Here is a 22,938-nt window from a genome sequence, read left to right as displayed (position 1 = left end):
AAGTGGTGAGCGAGCGATTTGGCTGCGGCCTAAATCAGTTTGCTTTGGAGTCATCCTTCCTGAGCTAAGACAAAACTGTGCGAGCTGGAGGCTAAAAAGCTGTGAGCTAGCTCACACTAACTCAGCTTAGAGGGAACACTGATCCTAAGGAAGGTTATTTCCTTCTAAGTCCACTGGAGTCAGTGTGTCTCAGAAGGGTGTAATTAGTCTGTCTGCGGTTACTCCCGTGGTTTCCAATTATAATTAGTCGTTCAGGGAATAGTTTGGGGAATGGCTTTGTTTTTGAGGGTCTTTGAGCCAGCGTGATATAGTGGTTAGAACATCGGACAAGGATCTGGGAGACCCAGGTTAGAATCCCCCACACTGCCACAGAAGATTTCTGGTTGACCTCGGACCAGTCTCGGCCCAGCCTACCACAGAGGGCTGTTGTGAGGAAACAATGTAAGCAGGGTATAAATGAAATAAATAAATAAATCGTGGCCACGAGGCCACAAAATCAACAAACAAAACAAAGCCAGAAAATTGCAAATGATGGTAGGTACACTTGCCAGATTGCAACATGGATAACACAATCCTTCCTTTTATTTATTTATATTTATTATTCGCATTTTTATCCCGCCCTCCCCGGAGGCTCAGGGCGGCTAACAAGGCATGTCGCCACATAAAATAGAAGACAGTACAAAATTTCTTAAAATACATCAAAATAAAAACAATCATAGTGCTCCTCTCAACTAAATTCCAATTTACAGTTTCTAAAAAGATGGCCGCCCCCTAGACGTCCCGTTCTCACCCATAATGCAACGATTTCGGGCCTTGATGATACATGCCCCACATCATGATGTCCATATATAGGGCGTAGATGGTAAACTCATGCGATGGTGGTGCATTAGTGGTGATGGTGGTGAGGCCGTGGGAGGGGTTTCTAGCTATTGCACGACTTGTTCTGTTTCTTCTGGGGTCCAGTTGCTTATCCCTCTCCCCTGTTTGGTATGTAGCAGGATTAAATCTCCTCCCCTCCACACACACGCTGCTTTGGGAAAGACGGGAGGAGGGTGAACAGCAAGACTTGGGAAGAACCCGGACAACTTCTGCCATCTCAGTATTCATGCTAAAATATCTATATATTCTACTCCCCGCCCCAACACTGAGGTGCTCCCAAATGCAGCTTATTAAACCTTGACATCCACTGCCAACAAATTTAAAAAAACACACTGAAGAGCTAGAGTGAAACTGAGGCTAACAGAATGAGCTGTAATCTGCAAACCTGCCATCTCGGATCTCATTTCAGCCACAGACTTACTGGAAGACTTTCTGAGCCTCAGCAGCTCCCTTTGCAGTACGGCAATAACAAGACTGGTCTACCTTACAGGGCTGTTCGACATGTGATAAGAGCCTGGGTGCACTTTGAACACTGAAAGCATTTTGCCGGTGCCGGGTATTATGATGAACACAGAATAACCCCGGTGACGCACGTGGTAGAGTTCACTGAACACGTCCTATGCCCAGGGGTCATTTCCTGTGGGAGCACACAGGAGCGGAGCTCCGGCAGTGAGGAGCCCAGGGGGTGGGCACATGCAAAAAGCCCCGCCCCCTGCACCCAGCAGCCCTCAGTCAGGCCACGAGGAGCAAGAAGCAGCCAGGTAAGTTGCAGAGCCCCCCCCCGGCCCACCTTCAGGTACAAGCTCTCCCTCCTCTGTGAGGGCAGAGCTGTGCGTTCCCCCCCCCCCAATAGCTAGCAATCCAAAACAATCCAGTGGAGCCTGAGCGGAAGGTGTTGCCTTCTGACACACTTCCGGTGATGCCAGGGGGTGTGGCATATGCAAATAAGTTATGCTAATGAGCCCCTGCACATCTTTTTCCATGAAATGACCCCTGCCTATGCCCATCTCCTGTCTAACCTTCATAGAACAGTGATTCTACAATTTTAATTCAGAAAGGTTTTGCCAAAACTGCCATTGTACTGAATATTATATGGGCGAGTTACAGCACATCCTTCTAAGCCCATTGAGTTCATTAGACTTGGAAGGGTGTAACTCTGTTTAGGATTGCACGGTTAGTGCCTTCTGAAAACAGGGCTCTCCCACTAAGGGAACAGCAAGCCCACCCTCTCTTTCAGCTATGTGGGATAGCATCGGACAGGCATGGTGTAGATACTACAGCCTAAGCCTTCACAGGGAGACAGTATGATCCGTTTCCCCTCCTGAAATGAAGCCGATTGGGTAGCCAGGAAAGGAGACTGGAGGGGTTTTGGGGGGGGGGCTGTAGCTCAGCAGCAGAGCACCTGCTTCTCACGCAGAAGGTCCCAGGTTCGATCCCCAAGAGCTCCAGTTTAAAAGGGCCCAGGTAGTAAGTGATCGCCCTGATTCGCCTGAGCTCATCAGAGCTTGGAAGCTAAGCAGGGACAGCCTTGGTTAGTACTTGGATGGGAGACCACCCAGGAAGTCCAGGGTTGCTATGCAGGACAGTTGCCAGCTGCAGTTTTGGTAAATACCTGGAGATTTTGGGGGTGGAGCCTGAGGAGGGCGGGGTTTGGGAAGGGGAGGGACTTCAATGGGGTATAATGCCATAGAGTCCACTTTCCAGAGCCTCCATTTTCTCCAGGGGAACTGATCTCTGTTGCCTGGAGATCAGTTGTAATAGCAGGAGATATCCAGCTGCCCCCTGGAGTCTGGCAACCCCTACTACATAGAGTTGACGACAGCAAACCACCCTCGCTCTTCTCTTGCCTCGAAAACCGCACGAGTGGCTGTCATAAGTCGGTCGCGACTGGACCGCACATCAGAGGTCATTTCGGGGGGGATCGCGGGGGATCGCCGTTCCCCCGGGTGAGGTACGGGGGCGGGGCACATGACAAAGCCACGCCCCCTGCTTCCGGCCCTCATTCAGCCAGGAGGAGGCAGGAGAAGAGGGAGGGTAAGTTGCTTCCTCCCTGCCTCTCCCCACCCCTGCCTGCCTGGGGCCAGGGATGGCTTCCTGCCCCTCCCGCCGGCCTTGCAGCTCCCCCGCCGGGCCTCTCATGGGGCTCGGCAGTGTAGCTGCAAGGCCGCCGGCGGCGGCCGGGACCGCTGGGGGCGTGGTGTGTGGCCTTATGACACACTTCCGGTGATGTCAGGGGGTGTGGCCTTATGACACACTTCCGGTGATGTCAGGGGGTGAGACATATGCTAATGAGTTATGCTAATGAGTCCCCCTAGCTCTTCTTCTACGAAACGACCCCTGCCGCACATCATTATTAGTGAGTGACGTGAAAGTCCTCGGCCTGAGACCCTGGAGAGCCACTGGCTAGTCAGAGCAGACAACACGGACCTGGCGAGATTTATACAACGGTCTGATTCAGTACCAGGCAGCTTCCCATGTGTGCTCTTAGGAGCCAGATTTTGTGGGGGGGGGGAATGGTGCAGTTAAAAAAAATGCATTGGTAAAAATGGTAAAAATGATGCAGTAAAAAAAAAAGTGTCCTGATTTTAAAAAGCAGATAGGCTGGAAAGCAGGGGAGGGGCTCCGTTCCACCTAACCGAGGCTTTGCAAAACACCCAAGGGCTCCCTGCCCACCACCACACACCACAAAGGCTGGAAAGTGGCCCCGCAAGCCGGAAGCGATGGCTGCTCCCTTGAAAGAGGTCCAGCGGTGGACGAGAGCCGAGGACAATGGAGGGGAGTGGTTGCCTGTCTCTGCTCGGAGGGAATGACAAAGCAACTGAGCCCAGGCAGGCAAGGCACCGGCTGCCTCCGGCTGCCTCACCTCTGTGGCCGATTCCTGGTGTTTTTGTTCCAAACAAATGAAAACAGGGTTGCTGCCTCCTCCCACAGCAGGAAATGTAGTTTGTTTTAAAAGCCAGAGTTCATTTGCATCAGTTAGTACATTTTTAATACTACACAGATCGCTGCAAATGGTCTGATGTGGGGGGGGGGAGGCAGCCTCAAAAGAAACACCACCTGGCTGAAAGCAGGTTAAAATGCTTCGGGAATTGGAGGGCAAAAGAAAACCGACCACATCCCCTGGGCTGGGCTGGGCTGGGGGCACAGCAGGCCCATTGTGCTATAAGGGAACTTGACAGAGAACGTCTGCTCGAGCCACCTCCAGGAACGACTTTGCGGCACTGCTGTGCGAGATCCAGAGGCTTCCCTAAACCACGGATCTGTCAGCCCCTTCTTTCCTTCCCACTTGGTACCCAAGTGGAAAATAAGCTTGATGTTGTAAGGCTCCATTTGCCGGTGCAGCAGGGGAGGCGTCAGGCCCCATTAGCACGCAGATGAATAACTTTCTCTGCAGCAGACAGATAACTGAGGCATTCAAAAACCACAAAAAGATATGCTACAAAAATGGGGGGGGGGGGGAGATGGCCTGAGTTCTAATCGCTGTGCATGCCGTTAAGTGGCTGGGTCACCTTGAGCAGATCCCCCCCCTACTCCAGAGCAGGATCCAGTGAATCAGTTGCTCATAATAGCATAAAGAGGTCAGTGGATCACACTTGGAGTAGGGTGACCATCTCCCATGTACCCTATCATGTGGGCGCCTGCCTAATGCTGGGTGGCTCTCTGATTATCCCAAGGCACTCATGCATCAATAGTTTCTGTGGCACATCAGGAAAGGGACATACAAGCATCACTCTTGGGTGCCAGTACCAGCCGGTTGGCTCTGGCAGTGTTACCACCCCTCCCAGACATCCCTGGGAGAAATCAGAAACCCCACAGAGTGTGCATTTCAGCGACTGAAAGTTGCAAACATCCGGAAGGTCAAAAGCCCAGATTTTTCACTAAGCAACAAAACACAACGGCCATGGGGACAAACAGGGCGGTGCCAGCTCTAAGTAAACAACTTGCCAGCCTCCTTAGCAAGATACCTGCATCCTTTCAAAACTGTACCGCGCAGGGATGCTGCTTAACGCTTGAATCTATTGGCGTTGTGATGCTAGCCCGCAGTGAGGTATCATGAGGGGTGGAGGGAGGAAACCAACTTTGATATATGCCAGCATTCGAACTTTCACCCTTTGAGGGATAACCCAAGAACATCTGATCTTATAGAGAAGGAGTCAGACTTGGAACGAGAAAGTCAAGGGACAGGTCATAAAACAGTTCGGAATGGAAATCCAATTGTTTTTTTAAATCTCCCATGTCCAGCGGTTCTCCCCCATCCCCCCCCAGCCCAAACCGACAGCGGAAGGTAGCCACACCCAGTGACTTCAGGTCTGCAGAGCTAAGGATGGAGGAGCAGCCAAGCCAATGAAAGAAAGCATCCTGCCTCGCCCCGTTCTCAGGGAAAGATTAAAAGTCTCTGCTTCAAACAGGTTGCCCCCCCCCAAAAAAAAAGATGCTATGAGTTTCCAGTCCCAGGATTAGGAAACAACAGAGGAGAGACGGCCACCAAACATGCCGGCTGATGCTAGAACCACCGGCTCTCCCCATGGGCAGCCCGCCCCACAACACAGGCCCGGCTCAGCGGGAGACAGCAGCGGTACCCCCTTTCCCCCTGGAACCTCAGCACCGCAGCCACCCCCCCTCTACCTTGACCTCCCCCCCAGCCTCCGCTTACCCCAATGATGACGGTGTCGTCCCCTTGGAAAACCGGGATGAATTTATCTCCCCGTACGATCTCCGACTGATTCAAAGGCCGGAACCTGCAGAGCACCTTGATGCTGCATTCGTTGGCCTCGGTGGTCATGCTGGCTGGGGCAGGGCGTTCTCGCCTGGCAGGCGGCTTTTGCGGGGAGAGAGCGGCGAAGAGGCGGAGGAGGTACAATTCCCAAAGGCAGGCGAGAGCGGAGGGCCAAGCAGGCACTGGGCAGGTTGCAAAAAAGAAGGGGCGTGCAGGGAGGGGGGGATGACGACGGGGGACCCTGTCCTAGATCGTCACCCCGCAGCAGCAGAGCAGGTGGGCTCTCTCAGCTGGGCTGGTGGGTCCCGCCGTGCCTGGGATGCTGCTTGCAGTGCCTGTATCCCTCTCGCCTGCTGCAGGCAGCCACAGCATCAGCATCCAGCAGAGGGATGGGCGAGCCCAGCGCTCCGGCTTTTAAGGTGGAACGGCCGCCGAACCCTTAAGGCGGACGCAAATTGTTAGGAGGGAAACCGGCAGGCCTCATGTAAGCCACCTGGTTTGCAGGATGGTTGTCAACCTCCAGGTGGGGCCGGGAGATCTCCTGGAATTGCAATTGTTTCCACACGACGGAGATTGGCTCCACTGGAGAAAACGGCTGCTTTGGAGGAGGAACTCTATGCCATTTAGGGTTGCCAACCTCCAGGTGGGGCCTGGAAACCTCTCACTTTTACAACTGATCTCCAGACTACGTAGATCAGTTCCCTTGGACAAAATGGCTGCCTTGGAGAGTGAAATGTATGGCTTTGTGCCATCCTGAGGTCCCTCCCCACCAGTGTTCCCTCTCAGCTGAGTAAGTGTGAACTAGCTTGCAGTTTTTTAGCCTCCGGCTCACGCATTTTTGCCTTCACTCAGGAAGGAGTGCAAACTAATTTATGCAGGAGCCAAATTGCCCACTCACCACTTTAATGCCAGTAGCTCACAAGACGCCTCAACTGAGAGGGAGCATTGCTCCCCACTCCTCCCCAGGCTCCACTCCAAAATCTCCAGGTATTTCCCAACCCAGAGCTAGCAACGAGTTTGGTGTAGTGGTTGAGTGTGCGGACTCTAATCTGGGAGAACCAGGTTTGATTCCCCTCTCCTCCACTTGCACCTGGCTGGATGGCCTTGGGCAAGCCATAGTTCTGATAAGAGCTGTTCTTGAAAAAGAGCAGTTTCTGCCCAGAGCTCTCTCAGCCCCACCTACCTCACAGGGTGTCTGTTGTGGGGAAGGGAAGGGAAAGGAGGTTGTAAGCCGCTCTGAGACTCCTTTGGGTAGTGAAGGGCGGGGTATAAATCCAATCTCTTCTCTTCTCCTTCTTTAGGGATTCCCTTGATCTCTACAGTTTTTACCGTAGAGTGAGCGCATTCCTAAAACACTGCAGGCACCACAACTTTGGTTTCCTCAGTGTCTACCCTCCAAATGCTCCCCGCCAACAACCCCAGGGCTCAAACTTGCCTGAAAGACCCTGTATCTTCGATGCTTTTCATACAAATGCCAGGTGTGAGTACTGATTACAATGATTTAATGCTGAGGGAAAGGCACTTTATAAGTGCTCAGAGGTACTCTCCGTTTCATTATCACTTCCTATGTCCTAAACTGAGTCCTGACTAAAATGAAGTCATGTTTCCACGTCCACTACACATATTAGAGAGGCTCACATACTAGCGCTCTCTGTTATAAAACATCCATGCCACTGACACAAATATCAGCGAGGCTGCATCCTCACTTATGTAATTCTGAAGCCATGAAGGAAGCTATGGGAACAATATGATTTGCCTCAGAAAATCTCTCTACGCAGGGACATCCCATGGTTAATGTGATTGTATTATCTGCCTTTAACTCAGGCCTTCACTCAATTAATTTTAATTATCAATCTCTGGCACCTTATAGGGGTGTCCAAAGGCCTGAAGAAAATATTTCTTGTCCTTTTAAAAGAAGTATAACATGTGGAGATGGGCAACTGAAGCTTTTCTTGACATGGAGGTAAATAACACCTGGTAAATAACACCCCATTAAGCCATTTAAAGGGACAGAATAAATATATATATACACACACACACATTAGTATATATACATTATAGTATTATAGTATATATACATTATTCCCCTTTCCTCCATTTTATCCTCACATTAGCCTGATCCCATCAGATCTCAGAAGCCACGCAGGGTCAGCCCTGGCTAGTATTTGGATGGGTGACCTACAAGGAACACCAGAGGCTTGACGCAGAGGCAGGCAATGGCAAACCACCTCTGAACTGTCTCTTACCTTAAAAAAGCAAGTCTAGCTCACCACCTAGTGGTGAATATCACTAAAGAGTTCCCCTACACCACACTGTCTCTCTCATTATCTTTGTATCATTTCCAAAAGCCCAGGAAAGTAGGCTACTGTATTATCCCCATATTTCAGATGGGGGACCTGAGGCAGGGAGACCGTGATGCAGATTTGGCAAACATTTTCACTCAGTCTCACCTTGTTCCCAACCTTACTACAGCTGATTCCATGATCCCCCAGAATAGCTTTTTGGGTGGTCAAAGGCAATGTTCCCTCTAAGCTGTGGAGTCTTGTGAGCAAAAAATTCTTCTTTCTGAGCTGCTGGCATTGAAGTTGTGAGCGAGCGATTCGGCTGCTGCATAAATTAGTTTGCTCTGGAGCCATCCTTCCTGAGCTAAGACAAAAATGTGTGAGCTGGAGGCTAAACAACTGTGAGCTAGCTCACACTAACTCAGCTTAGAGGGAACACTGGTCAAAGGGAACCCCTTTTTTAACCTGCAGAAAAGCTGGGTAGATCCAACCCAGTAGCTTTCCTAGCCTAAGTCTGTGTAAATCCCTCCAAGTTAGACCTGAACAGTGTTGCCGACTTTTAAACTGATCCATCCAGCTTTCCCTTTAATATCAATTTGTTCTGCAGCAGCTATCACATGATGTTATTTAAAATCATGCCATGCACATTTCCACATTTTTTAAAGGACAGGGCATTTTTCCCCATCAGCTTGGTAACCTTAGGACTGAAACATTCATCTAGCTGCATACTTTCTCCACCTGGTATCATAGACACAAAACTGGAAGCAGCAAAATCAATCCCAGACAGTTGCCAATAGCAGTAAGAACAGTTCTTCTAGGGACCCAGGCAAAGTTTGGTGGTGGTGGTGGAGGAGGAAGAGGAGAAGAGGAAGCATTGTCACAGTCAGATATTTGGTAGATGTTCTGCAATTTGAGATCTAGCCAAGTTCTTGGGAATTGTATCTTCACAAGATTATTATTACTATTGTTTTTACTGTTGTTATTATTATTAATGACTGCTTTGTCCCAAACACAAATTATTTACATTGCTTTATAAAGGCTGTGGTGGCTCAAGTGGTTAAAACGCTGAACTGCAGGCTGTGGAAGGTCGGTAGTTCAGCAGTCCGAGACCCGAGTGTGCCGCATGTCGGAGTGAGCTCCCGTCTCTAGTTCCAGCTCCTGCCAACCTAGCAGTTCGAAAGCAAGAAATTGCAAGTAGATAAATAGGTACCACTTCAGTGGGAAGGTAACAGTGTTCCGTGCGCCTTGGTGTTTAGTCATGCCGGCCACATGACCACAGAAACGTCTTCGGACAGCGCTGGCTCTTCGGCTTTGAAACGGAGATGAGTACTGCAACCCTAGAGTCGGACTCGACTAGCTTTCGAGCAAGGGAACCTTTACCTTTTTATAAAGGCAGCTGATGAAAATATGCACTCCATCGAGAACCAGCTCTTTTAATTCTGTCCACACAACCTAACTCCTTCGTAGACAATGGTGTATTAGAACAGAGGAAAAGTTTAGAATTATATTAACTCCCCCCCATAATTCCCTTTTCGTAGAACTAACACATTCTGCGTAATTTTTTTTTACCTTTCTGGACAACCAAAATGATACTCCAGTGCAGAAAAAAAAATTAAGTTACAATTAAAAAAAAAAAAAAGCCTGGTGGTTCTTCACAAGTTGAGCAGAGACCAGATATATTAAATTTCTTTCAGAGCACAGTAGTAACCTGGCTCATATTCTGCCTTCCTATTGAGGTCCCTCCCCACCACCATGCTTGAACAAGAACCCTTTCTGCGTGTGTCCACTTTTGTACACAGCCCCTTTAGTGCTTTCTGCTCAGCTAGGGATGGCCTATACTTAGGGTTGCCAAGCTGCAGTGTTAGCAATCAGACTCCTCCTGCTGAGGTGCAGTTTATAGCTTAAAGAGCCAGTTTGGTGTCGTGGTTAAGAGCAGCAGACTCTAGTCTGAAGAACTGGGTTTGATTCCCCACTCCTCCTCTACATGCAGCCAGCTGGGTGACCTTGGATCAGACCCAGTTCTCTCAGCTGTTCTCTCAAGAGCCGTTCTCAGAGAGCTCTCTCAGCCCCACCTCCCTCACAGGGTGTCTGTTGTGGGGAGAGGAAGGGAAGAAGATTGTACGCTGCTCTGAGACTTCGAGTGAAGGGCGGGGTATAAGCAACTCTTCTTCTTCTCCTCTGCACGTCACCCCAATACCCTAAGTGCAGGGCACTGCTTGCGTCAAAGAGAAACAAGATAGATGCCAGTGAGGCAGAGTCCTGTGAAAGCATTTTCAAGGCTGGCTGGTTACTGCCTCCTCCTTCTCCTGGAGAGATGCAATGACTCAGAACAATGGGTCACCCAGGCCCTGACCTGAATAGCCCAGGAGAGCTCAATCTTGTCTGATCTCGGAAGCTAAGCAGGGCCGACCCTGGCAAGTACTTGGATGGGAGACCTCCAAGGAATACCAGGGCCAGGACACAGAGACAGGTAATAGCAGGCTACTTCTCTGAAATGTCCAAGCCCCTAGAGGTCGTCAGAAGTCAAACATGGCTTCCAGGGACATGCGCGCGTGCACGCACACACACAATACTCATTTTTTTAAAAAGGGTCACCCAGGATCTACTTATTCACTCAGAATAATCCCTTCAGCACCCAAGCCTGACTTCTGCTTCACCCTTTACACTTGTGAAGAAATCCATTTTGGGGTGGAGGTCTAAACTGAGCAAAACCTTCACCACTAGTTTTTAAAAGTTTTTATCCCTGGGTAGAGAACAGGCGGGGTGGGGGAGGAAACAGTCCAATGGCTTTCCAGCATTACTTCAGCTACCTCTTAAGAAATGCTAATAGGTCCAGCTAGAGACAATAAGATGGTCCAATTCCCCCCACCCAAGCAGGGAACAGAGATTTGGAGGTATTAAGTACTAGAAGGACGTCAGAAAGAAACTTTTGGAGACTTCAGAAAAAAGCTTATTTGACCCAACCTGACCTGGTCAGTGGGTGGGGAAAACAGAGATGACAAAACTCCTGGCAGCAAGGAAGAGGGGCTCTTGAAGGATGAATGGGCAACAATATCACTGCTGGACAGGAAACAGGACAGCGAGAGGCAACAAAGAGGCTGGGTGGGTAGCGGTGGCTTCTGGCCCACTGCCCTTCACCAGTGACGGGCCAGATATCTGCAGACACTTTGTGGGATCTGGTTGGTGGATGGGTTGCCAACTCTTGGATGAGATAAATCTGCCAAGGAACAGGGCCTCTGTAAAGGTGGGACATGACCACCCATAGGGTTGCCAGCACTGGTTTGAAAATCATTCCCAGCCATTTGCCAATAGAAGTAAGATCAGTTCTTCTAGGGACCCAGGCAAAGTTTGGTGGTGGTGGTGGTGGTGGTGGAGATGGTGGTGATGGTGGTGGTGGAGGAGGAGGAGGAGAAGAGGAAGAATTGTCACAGATATTTGACTGGTAGATGATGTTCTGCAATTCAAGATCTAGCCAAGTTCTTGGGAATTGCATCTTCACAGTATTATTACGATTGTTTTTGGTGTAGTGGTTAAGTGTGCGGATTCTAATCTGGGAGAACTGGGTTTGATTCCCCACTCCTCCACTTGCACCTGCTGGATGACCTTGGGCAAGCCATAGTTCTGTCAGAGCTATTCTTGAAAAAGAGCAGTTTCTGTCAGAGTTCTCTCAGCCCCACCTACCTCACAGGGTGGCTGTTGTGGGGAGGGGAAGGGAAAGGAGTTTGTAAGCCACTCTGAGACTCTGAGTGAAGGGCGGGGCATAAATCCAATCTCTTCTTCTTCTTCTACTGTTGTTATTATTATTATTGACTGCTTTGTCCCAGACACAAATTATTTACATTGCTTTATAAAGGCAGCCGATGAAAATATGTACTCCCTCCATCAAGAACCAGCTCGTTTAATTCTGTTCACACAACCCAACTCCTTCGTAGACAATGGTGTGTTAGAACAGAGGAAAAGTTTAGAATTATATTAAGGAACAGGGCCTCTGTAAAGGTGGGACATGACCACCCATAGGGTTGCCAGCACTGGTTTGAGAAACACCTTGAGATTTGTGGGGTTGACTCTGGGAAGGGTGGGGTTTGAGGAGCGGAGGGACCTCAGTGGGGTGTCATGCCATAGACTCCACCTTCCAAAGCAGCCATTTTCTTGAGGGGAACTTATCTCTGTCACCTGGAGGACAGTTGTAATGCCAGGAGATCTCCAGCCACCCTGTATTTGCCTTTCAGTAGGGTGAGAGAGAAGGAAAGGCCAAGCAGGGAACAAAGGCTTTCGAAATATTGACCATGTACCTCCCTCCCTTCCATTTCTCTCATCTTCAACACAACTGGGATCATTTAGGGTGAGACTAGAGAGGATTCTCACCCAGGCATGAGAGAAACAAACAAGGGAGCAGACGGTAGGCAGACTTTTTAAACCCTCCATCGGCAGCTGCCGGCTAGGCCTTTTCCGCTCCCTTACCCTCCCTGCTCAAATGGACTCAGAGTTATTACTTCGTTAATCCCTCCTGCAGCCCTCCTCACTTGTTTTTCCTAATGATCTGAATGACTCAGAGGACTTGGAAAGATCAGAGAGGACTGGCCCATCTCAGTCAGAGAGGACTCTCTCAGATCTCTCTCAGAGTTATCTGAGTCATTCTGATCATGAGGGAAGCAATATGTATTAAATAAAGAAATAAAATCTTGGCCTTAATCCTGCTATAAGAAAAAAATCTCACCTGACAACCAGCCAGCAAGAGGAAAAACGGATCATGCTGGTGTAAAAATGACCGGGCAATAATGCTGGTTGGTGGCAGTCTCCAGTTTGGTGTGGTGGTTAGGTGCGCAGACTCTAATCTGGGAGAACTGGGTTTGATTCTCCACACCTCTACATGCAGCTGCTGGTGTGACTTTGGGTCAGTCAGAAATTGTTTCAGAGCTGTTCTCTCATGAGCAGATCTCAAAAGAGCTCTCTCAGCCCCACCTACCTCACAGGGTGTCTGTTGTGGGGAGGGGAAGGGAAAGGAGATTGTAAACTGCTCTGAGACTCTTGAGTGAAGGGTGGGGTATAAATCCAATCTCTTCTTCTTCGTCTTCTTCTTGAAATTGTAGGCCTTTTCATAAAATAGGTGTTACTGTGGGTATGGGAGAATATGCTACACACAACCTTCTTGGTATGCACAATTGCCATTTTGTCTGAGCAATGTGAGGATTTTCAGCTATGGTATCCTCATGTTAATGCTTTTTAGACAAAATGGTAATTGCACATACCAAGAAGATCACATGTATCACGTTCTTCCCATACAGACGTGAACCAGAAATGATATCAGCATGTCAGCATGATACTCTAGGAATAATCCAAAACTCTATGGTTAAACCATAGAATTGTGGGTGAATCCTAGAGCGTCATGCTGACGCCACTTCCAGTTTGTGCCGGAAGTGATCTGGTATACACACTAGAGCTTTGACCACTTCCCCTACGTTACCAAGAGATCAATAGTTCCTATCGACCACACTCCCAGCTCCTGAAACTGACCTCAGGGATCTGGGTTGGAAAACTTACCTTCCATATCCGGCTTTAAGTACAGCTGTTGACAGTCTTGACCTGCACCTGATAATCAGTTGGATATGGATACCTGTCATGTGGAACTTTGAATGGACAAACTATGTGGACAAGGGAGATACAGAAAATTCATGTTTCCCTAATGCAATGCGTAAGCAATTCTCAGATTATCCAGGAACAAATTGAGCAGTGGGAAATAGCAAACCCGAAGGAAAGGTGGGGTATAAATATTTAATAAATAAGTAAGCAAACTTTATTCAGTGGAATGGTAGACAGGGGTAGGATCCATCCCACTAAATCCAGATTACTTAAATCCACAATCCACTATACCAGTTTCGTGTAGTGGTTAAGAGCGGTGGACTCTAATCTGCAGAACTGGGTTTGATTCCCCACTCCTCCACATGCAGCTGCTGGTGTGACCTTGGGTCCGTCACAAGTTCACTCAGAGCTGTTCTCTCACGAGCAGTTCTTGAAAGAGCTCTCTCAGCTCCATCTACCTCACAGGGTATCAGTTGTGGGGAGAGGAAGGGAAGGAATTTGTAAGCCACTGTGAGACTCCAAGTGAAGGGTGGGGTATAAATCCAAGTCTCCTCTTTTCTTCCTCCTCTTCTTCCTCCTCCTGGGATTTAAAGGCTCTTGGGATATGGAAGCCAGACTGTTTTATTGGTAAATTCTGCTTTCACATTTCTGCATTTGGGACTAGCTCCATGGAGCTAGCAGTAGCCATGGAAGGAACTCAGCACATGTTCAGAGGCCTCCTTTATTATCACTGGATGTTTGTCAGAGCTAAGGTGGTACTACAAAAAGGATCTGGGACTGAGATTAAACCCTCTTCTAAGCACAAATACAATAGTAGTTTTGTGTGTGTATGTTTATTTTTAAATCATTTAAATCATTTAAAATCAAGCCTCTTCCTGTATATGCCTCAAAGAGCTTTACACTCTAGTAATCAACCTCCCCTGGTGGTCCCTGGCCCAAAAGACGTCCATTTAGCCTCGACCAGGAGATCACTGTTTGCACAATCTGCATCACAACAAGAAGGCAAACAAAAATCACTGAAGTAGCTCTATCAACTTCTTTTTTAAAAATGCCTCATAGTTTTGATTGGAAGGCAGGCTAGAAAGCAATGGACTGCCTACCCAGAATGAGCAGGGGTCATTTCGTAGAAAAAGAGGTGCAGGAGCTCATTAGCATAACTCATTAGCATAACTCATTTGCATATGCCACACCCCCTGACATCACCAGAAGTGTGTCAGAAGGCAACACCCACCGCTCAGGCTCCACTGGACTGTTTTGGATTGCTAGCTATTGGGGGGGGGGGAACGTGCAGATCTGTCCTTGCAGAGGAGGGAGAGCTTGTACCTGAATAAAACTTGGTCTTAAAGGTGCCACTGGACTGTTTTGGACCGGGTGGCCGGGGGGAGCTTTGCAACTTACCTGGCTGCTTCTTGCTCTGACTGAGGGCTGCTGGGAGCAGGGGGTGGGGCTTGTTGCATGGGCCCGCCCCCAGGCTCTTTATTGCTGGAGCTCCACTCCTGTGCGCTCCCGCAGGAAATGACCCCTGCACACAACCAACATAGCACATTCATATTCAATCAGGGAGGGGGGATGCATGTATTTAAAAAGAAACCTAATACTGGGTCACATTTGAGTCATACTGAGGTCCTCAACCTGAGACCCTGGAAAGCCACTGCCAGTCAGACCAGACAATATTTTTATATATACTTTTAATAATTTTTAAAAGGTACCGACTTCTTGTCGTCATCTGTGACATTGTAGGCCGTTTCCATTCCATTACTCATTATATATGTTTGTGTGTGCACGTGCGTGTATATGTGTGCTATACTGCATTTGTTGCATTTGTACTCCTGCTTTATTATATCAACTATACAGTTGTGGGGTTTTTGGTGAGTATTGTGTGTGTGTTCGTGTTCATGTGAGCCTGGAAGTCGTGGTGACTTCTGGCAACCCCTAGTGAGGCTAGGATGTTTCAGAGAGGTAGCTTTGATGCTACCTGCCTTTGCATCCCGGCCCTGGTATTCCTTGGAGGCCTCCCTTCCAAATACTTGTGAGGGATGGCCCTGCTTAGCTTCCGAGATCTGACGAGATTGGGCATCCAGGTCAGGGCTACTGTACAGTTTTCTAGCGCATTCTGTAATTTTGTATCCCAGTTTTTATCACATTGTTTGGTGTATAGGTTACACTGTTCCTATTGAATTCCTGTTGTAATCTGCCTTGCATCTCAGTGAGAAAATTAAGCAAGTTAAGTAAATAAACAAATAAATATTGACCTTGATAGACTCAGTATAAGGCAGCTTCATGGGTTCGTGTGTGTGTGTATTCACAAGACTTGTGGGCTCAATACAAGGTTTGCAAATCAGAGTTTTGTGGGTCTTTGGAACATAAACTATCCCAGGATTGCAAAACACATCAGACCTTTCATGGACATCAAAACAAAATAGGGATGCTGCTGCCAGATGTTGCAGGTGTAGAGGTGGGATTGATTCAATATCCAGAGAGAGAGAGAGAGAGAGAGAGAGAGAGAGAGAGAGATGCCTCCCCATCTCTGCCTTACAGTCCTGTGAATCAATGTGCACTCTCCCTCCCCAGCTCTGGAGACAATGCATACAGTAAAATCTTTTAATCATCACTACTGCTTACTTTTCCTGGAAAGTGGGAGCCATTTGGGCAGGAAGTAGTCAGAGAAGCAGAAATCAAATCCAGAAAGAGCAACGTAGCTGCTTCATGTAGCAGGCCCTAACCGAACCAAGAGCTGCAGTGGTTTGCAAAGAAAGTTCCTTTTCATTCAAATGAGAGCTGAATTAAGCCTAAAGAAAGAGCCAGATGGCATAACAGAGCTTCAAGGACAGATGTTATCAACCTCAAAACGGGGGCTGGATTTCTCCTAGAATTACATCTGATCTACAAAAACCAGCTCCCCTGGAAAAAAAATAACAGCTTTGGAGAGGGAACGCTATTGTATACCATGGAGTCTAGAAAGAAGTCCTAGAGTGACATCATCATATCCCTGTTGAGCTCCCTTCCCTCCCCAAACTCTGCCCACCCTAGGCAAAGCCTCCACATTTCCAGGCATTTCCTAAACTGGAATTGGTAGCTCTGTTCACATGCCGAGATTCATACTAATTTGCTAAATTCAGCAGCAGTTGGTGGTGGGGCACACACATTCTAAGTTAGGGCTGCCAGCTCTGGGTTGGGAAATTCCTGGAGATTTGTATGTGGAGCCTGGGGAAAGTGGGGTTTGGGGAGGGGCAGGTCCTCAGTGGAGTATAATGCCATAGATTTCACATTCCAAAGCAGCCATTTTCTCCAGGGGAACTGGTCTGTCTCTGGATCTCTTCCATCTGTGCTCTGCAATGTTATGCAACTCATCTATGTCTTTTTGGCATACTAGGTCTTCTAGCCTCCCTTTATAATACTCTCCCTTTGTCTGTAGCTTTGTGTGTATAGATAGGTAGCTAGCTAACAGGAGAAGGGAATCTTGGTAACATCACCTCAAGCTGTGTGAAATTCAGGCCGGGCTTTTGTTCCCCTTTTTGTTGCAGGCATTTCAGCTTGGCCATGAGCAGAGGCTCTCCTAGCAGGGGAGGGGAATCTTGGGAACTGAGCTGCATAAAGGCTAATCTTCTCTTTCCATTCCTGTTGCAGGTATTTAAGCAAGGGAGTGGCCAGAGGTGTGAGCCTTTTGGCAAGAGCCAAAGAGATCAGTGCCTGCAGCTGTTAGGTAGACCAATGAATCCAGGACCAACCTAGGATGTAGTCGTGGAAGAACCTGTGAGTGCCACTTGGTTTAGTTTAGGGTTGCCAGCTCTGGGTTGGGAAATACTCAGAGATTTTGGGTGTGGAGCCTGGGGAAGGTGGGGTTTGGGGAGGGGAGGGACTTCAGCAGGGTACAGTGTCATACAGTGCACTCCCCAAAGCAGCCATTTTCTTTGGGGAACTGACCTTGGTCATCTGGAGATCAATTGTAATAGCAGCAGATCTCCAGGTACTACCTGGAGGCTGGCGACCCTGGTTCAGTCATCCAAGGTGTCTTTGTGCCCAGTGACTGTCTTGTGTCTGTGCCCAGCGATGAATGACTCTCCTGTATTGCCCAAATCTCAGAGGAGTTTCCTGTCTCAATTCTCCTTTGGTACAGTGCCACCAACTAACCATTCCCAGAATTACCTGATGAGAGGGCCAATGCTCCCATCTTCCTTTCTTGGATTGCCATTCTAAGCCTCCACCTCATGCCTGAGTCTCCTGTTACCCAGCAATTGGTTACCACAGGGATAGCTTACTATGCTTGCAAACTCCCAGGGAAATAGTGGTTTAGCAATTGACCACCTCTCTTCCTCTGTTGACTTTAAACTGCATGTTCAAACAGTGGAAGTCTTTGTAGTATAGAGAACAATTACCAGCATTTAAAATGCTACAAATTTATTAAAAGTAAAAAGTCCGCACACGTACTATCTGCACAGCAACTGACTGAGGAAGGGATACAAAGCAAAAGTACAAACATATAATTCCCCCATTCCCCATTTTATACGTGCCCTATCTGATCTTATTCTAAGCCAGGCTCTTCAACATAGAAATTGGTGGTAGATAGTGCAATCAAGTTATAGCTGCTATGGTGACCCCGAAGGGTTTAGAAGGCAAGAGACTTCAGAGGTGGTTTGCTATTGCCTGCCTCTCTGGAGTGACCCTGGACTTCTTTGGTGGTCTCCCATTCAAGTACTAACCAGGGCCGAAGCTGGTTAGCTTCTGAGATCTAATGAGATTGGTCTAGCCTGGGCCATCCAGGTTAGGGCAGCATAGACATTACAGTGCTCTAAACACTTCCTATTACTTTCAGGAGTCTTTGTCTAGGCAGTCAGCCCTTTGTCTCCTTTCAAGGTGGAACTCAGGTATGATCCCTCTTTCCTCCAGTTGTAATCTGCCAAGAGGGACCTGCAAAAATGGACCCTCTCACTCCATGCCAAAGGATTTTATTGTCTTTGTTCGCTCACCCCATATGGGCCAAAGACACCTTTCCTGAGGTCTTAGGTAAGATACTACCTATCCTTGCACAACCTCAAGTCTTTGTGTCCCTTCTAAGTATCAGATTCCAGCCAAGCTATTTCATTGTCACTGGCCAGGAAGTCTATTAGCATTTCCAAAGTTTTGATGGTTGGTACATGGGCAATACCTGAAAACAAGTGACTTTCCCCTTCCTATCTGACTACTTCTAGGAGAAAGAAAAACCTTCAAAACTGAATGTGTCAAGACCAAATCCCAAAATAAAAGGTATTTCTCCGCAGTAGTTTATCACACACCTGCTTCTATTTGTTTACTTAAACTGTAGGTTGGTATTCCCATAAGTCACTTGGAGTCCCTGGGTTGCCACCAGGCCTGCAGAGAACTATTCTAACCCATTAACAGAGGCATGATGGCATATTCCTTACCAGGTGCTAGAAAAGAATAAGAATTCAGTAGCACCTTAAAGACTAACAAAATTTGTGGTAGGGTACGAGCTTGAGTTACTGCTCACATCTTTGAATATCTGAAGAAGTGAACAGTGACTCATGAAAGCTTGTACTCTACGTGATATTTGGTTAGTCTTTAAGGTGCTACTGGACTCTTACTCTTTTCTACTGCTACAGACAGACAAACCCATCTTGATCCTTACCAGGTGATGTTTACCTTCATACCATGAAAAGCATCACCAACACATTAAGCCTTTATTGATGGGACAGGACACTGTTCTTCAAGCATATTGACAACCTTAGCTCCCTATCACCTCGATGTAAAATTCTTCACACATTCAATATAAGGGGCTCTAGATTGTGAAGGCTCCTGCTGTCACCCCTGTGTTGGATTTTAAGGTGCCACAACATTTTTAGTCTGGGTTGCTGCAGACTTAACAGTGCCACCTTAAAGCAGAGTTAAAGCCCTCCAAGCCCCTTGACTTTGATGTACTTAGAAGGGTGTAATTCTTCTTAGTATGGTATTGTTAAGATGGGTACCCCTCTGGAATTTCTAGGCTTTGTAGCTGCAGAAATGCAACTGAAAGAATGAAGGCCAAGAAAGATCAGAAATAAGAGGAGAATGAGGAAAGGTTCATGATAGTTTGTGACAGGTTTTCACCTCTCATGATGCGTTAAGCTAACTTGTTTTGATTGCAAAATATTCACCATTTGGCAACTTCCCAAAATATTTCTTGTAAAGAATACATTTTTGGTTATTATATAATAAGCCTTTAAAGTGGAGTTGAACTAATTAGAGCCTTGTAAATTCCAGGAAACTGAATATTTTCCCTTTAATCTTTCGCGCATCTGAATGCAAAACATATAACTGGAGGGTGTGTTTAATTGATCCAGCAAGTTTAATTCATTCGATTCAACTTTAACTTATTTTCCTTTGCCTGTTATTGAAGCTGGAGCAAACATTTTATTATTTTCATTACCTGAATTTACAACAAATCCACCCAATGCATTATTGAGATTTACAGTAAAGATGCCCCAAAGCATTCGGGTGCATATGTATAATAAAAGATATAATGAATAATTAAAAATACATACCCACATACATAAAATAAAAATATAAGATTAAAAATGCAAATAATGACATTTCAACTTCTTGGACCATATATGCCTATTTCAACTGAAGAAAAGTTCAGGTGAGTAGCCATGTTGGTCTGAAGCAGCAGAACAAAGTTTGAGTCCAATGGCACCTTTAAGACCAACAAAGTTTTATTTAAAGTGTAAGCCCCCAAAGTGCCGCATTCGTGCCGACGTGCCGGGCATGTTGTGTGTGTGTGGGGGGAGGACGACACTCTATCGTTCAAGGAAAAAACTCTATGGCTACCATAGAGTTTTTCCCTGAATGATATAGTGTTCCCTGCAACATGCCCCGTGAGATGACGTCACCTCTGGATGATGTCATTGCGGCGCGTGCACAAAATGCCTGCTCCAGAGCATTCCTAGAGCAAAAGAGGGACCTCCCCACCCACCTCAAGGGTTACTTACAGGAAAAAAGAGAGGGTGGGGGGCAGCCATTAGGAGGGGCCACTCAGACCCAAGATGCATACACAGGGCTAAAATTGGATCAGGTGGCCAGTAAGCTCAATGGATAGCAGCAAATTAGCACGTAAATGCAAGAATTAACAAAGAGATGTGAGACCTAAGCTAGAGTCCAGCAGAGGATTCATCTTACATCTGCTGAAGTGGCAACGGCAGACATAATTTTTAAACAAGGGCTGGTCTACATATCACATCAGCAGCCTAATCCTGGGGGAAACAGTAGCGCTGTACATTTGCACACATCTGGGCCCAGCCTATCTAGCCCCCCAGAAACGAGAGAACTGTGATGCAATTCCATAGCCCTTTGCTGTCTTTCCACATGGATATAATGGTGACTGCAGATTTATCCTCTATCAGCCAGTGTGGTGTACTGGTTAGATTGTTCAGACTAGGATCTGTAGTGAAACCCCCACTCAGCCATGAAGCTGAACCCGTGCCTAAGATGAAACTAACTGATAGGACTGTTGTGAGGATAAAGGGCGCTGGGAGAACCATGTATGCTGTCCTGAGTTTCTTGGAAAAATGGATAGATTAGACCAGGGGTCCCCAACGTAGTGCCCATGGGCACCATTGGTGGCTGCTGACACCTTTGTTGGTGCCTGCCAAGTGTTCTTAGAAAGTGGGTGGGGTCAGATGGGACTCTTGCCCAGTAGGGCTTCTGGTTGGCCAATGGAGTTCCGATCATGCTAGGGTTGTCAGGTCTGGGTTGGAAAATACCTGGAGACTTTGGGGGGGGTGGAGCCAGGAGAGGGCGGGGTTTGGGGAGGGGAGAGGCCTCAGTAGGGTACAATGCCACAGAGTCCACCGTTCAAAGCAGCCATTTTCTCCGGGGGAGCTGATCTCTGTCAGCCGGAGATCAGTTGCAAAAGCGGGAGATCTCCAGGCCCCACCTGGGGGCTGGTAATCCTAGATCGTGCAGATTAAAATAACAGTCAGTGGCAGCTGGCACCACAGTGTTGTTTTTAGTCTCTCCTCTTTCCCAGTGTGTTTGTTAAATTCTTTTCCCCTGCACTTGGGCTTCCTCTGTGTGGTTGGCTCCACCTCCCGCGGCAACCATTTTGTGATTGCACTCAACACTCTTTGTCAGAATTCCAAAGGACAAAAAGGTTGGGGACCCCGGATTAGAAAATCCCTTTAACAAACTGTTGTAATCCTATCCTATGCACTTTGTAGGTATGCCTACTCTGTCTGAGGATCCATCTTACATATGCTGAACTCTAGTTCATTAAAGCTTACGCCACAATAAAGTATGCTGAAAGGAAGGGAGCACCCACCTGCCTAGGGAACAAGACTGTTTTCATCAAGGGCAGAACTGCTTGTGAATTACTTTCTTGATGGCAAGTTGTATTTGTGAAACTGGATTGTTTTCTATGTGTTTCCCCCCACCCCCCTTCTGCATTGTGGAGAGAAAAGTGGGTTGCTGCTTTAACCTCTGGAAATAGCTTCCTCTTGTCTTTAGAGTATATGCGTCTATATACGCATGGATGAACACTCGGCCCCATTCATTGCACAGCCACTGGCTGGGGACTTTAGGGTTCATGGTTTTGTATTTGCACTACAGGATGCCACAGTCCTTTTTGAATTGTTGACAGTAGGATATTTGCTTTGTTCTTTAACTGGCAAAAAAAAACCCCTCTTGACTTTCAAATCAGCAAGGGTGTATGCTATTGCAGAGCATACAAACAGCAGATGGAGAAGAGCCTTCAGCAATGCCTAATAGGGGAGGCTGGAGTACTCAGGCAATGGTTTGAGATTCGGGGTGTTACATCTGCAAAATGTTGGAGGCTATGCAGTACATTCTTTTTTGTTAATTTGTTTTTTTTGCTGCAGCAGACTAACAGTGCAGATTATTCCCACTGAAATCAAGGGCCTTAGACAGGGTTAGCCAACAGACCTGGAGAAACAAATGCCCTGTCCTTTTATCTGAGGCTTAGTGGGATGTCATTAGGTGACAATATTTACCTCCATGCCATTAAAAGCTTCACCTGCCCATTTCTGCACATTCAGGCTGTATTAAGAGGACAGGATATTTTTTTTTCCTCCAGGACACCTGGAGGTTGGCAGAGATGCCAGTCTCCAGGAAGTGGAAATCCAAACAAAACATCTGTGACAAAAAAAAGAAAAGTCAATAAAGATAATATGCAAAATTGTTTACTATAATAATTCTGTAGAAAACTTTCTTCTTATATCACTCACAACGAACGGATTTTGCGCAATGTAAAAAACACCCGTTTCACAGGATTGCTTTATCTGAGCATGTAGCAATTACAATTCTTATCAATTTCCACTTATCAACTCTTGAAGGAAACGTCCCATGTTGACTCTCTGGTATCAGATAGCTGTATGCTATTGCAGAGCATACAAACAGCAGATGGAGAAGAGCCTTCAGCAATGCCTAATAGGGGAGGCTGGAGTACTCAGGCAATGGTTTGAGATTCGGGGTGTTACATCTGCAAAATGT

General features: G+C 47.3%; 1 protein-coding gene across 1 annotated transcript in view; it reads right to left on the bottom strand.

Annotated features, from left to right (window-relative positions):
• Window positions 1-5,662, bottom strand: part of KIF5A (kinesin family member 5A) — a 91,089-nt gene extending 85,427 nt beyond the window's left edge. Inside the window, exon 1 of the mRNA XM_015421660.1 lies at window positions 5,534-5,662. Within this exon, the coding sequence (XP_015277146.1) occupies window positions 5,534-5,662 (129 nt within the window). The remainder of the gene's footprint in view (window positions 1-5,533) is intronic.
• Between the last annotated feature and the right edge of the window lie 17,276 nt (window positions 5,663-22,938).

Source organism: Gekko japonicus, unplaced genomic scaffold (assembly GCF_001447785.1).
Source record: "Gekko japonicus isolate JY-2015 unplaced genomic scaffold, Gekko_japonicus_V1.1 scaffold2398, whole genome shotgun sequence".
In the NCBI taxonomy this organism is placed as follows: domain Eukaryota; kingdom Metazoa; phylum Chordata; class Lepidosauria; order Squamata; family Gekkonidae; genus Gekko; species Gekko japonicus.
Note: the sequence above shows the minus strand (reverse complement) of the source record. Positions and strands in the feature narration are given on the sequence as shown.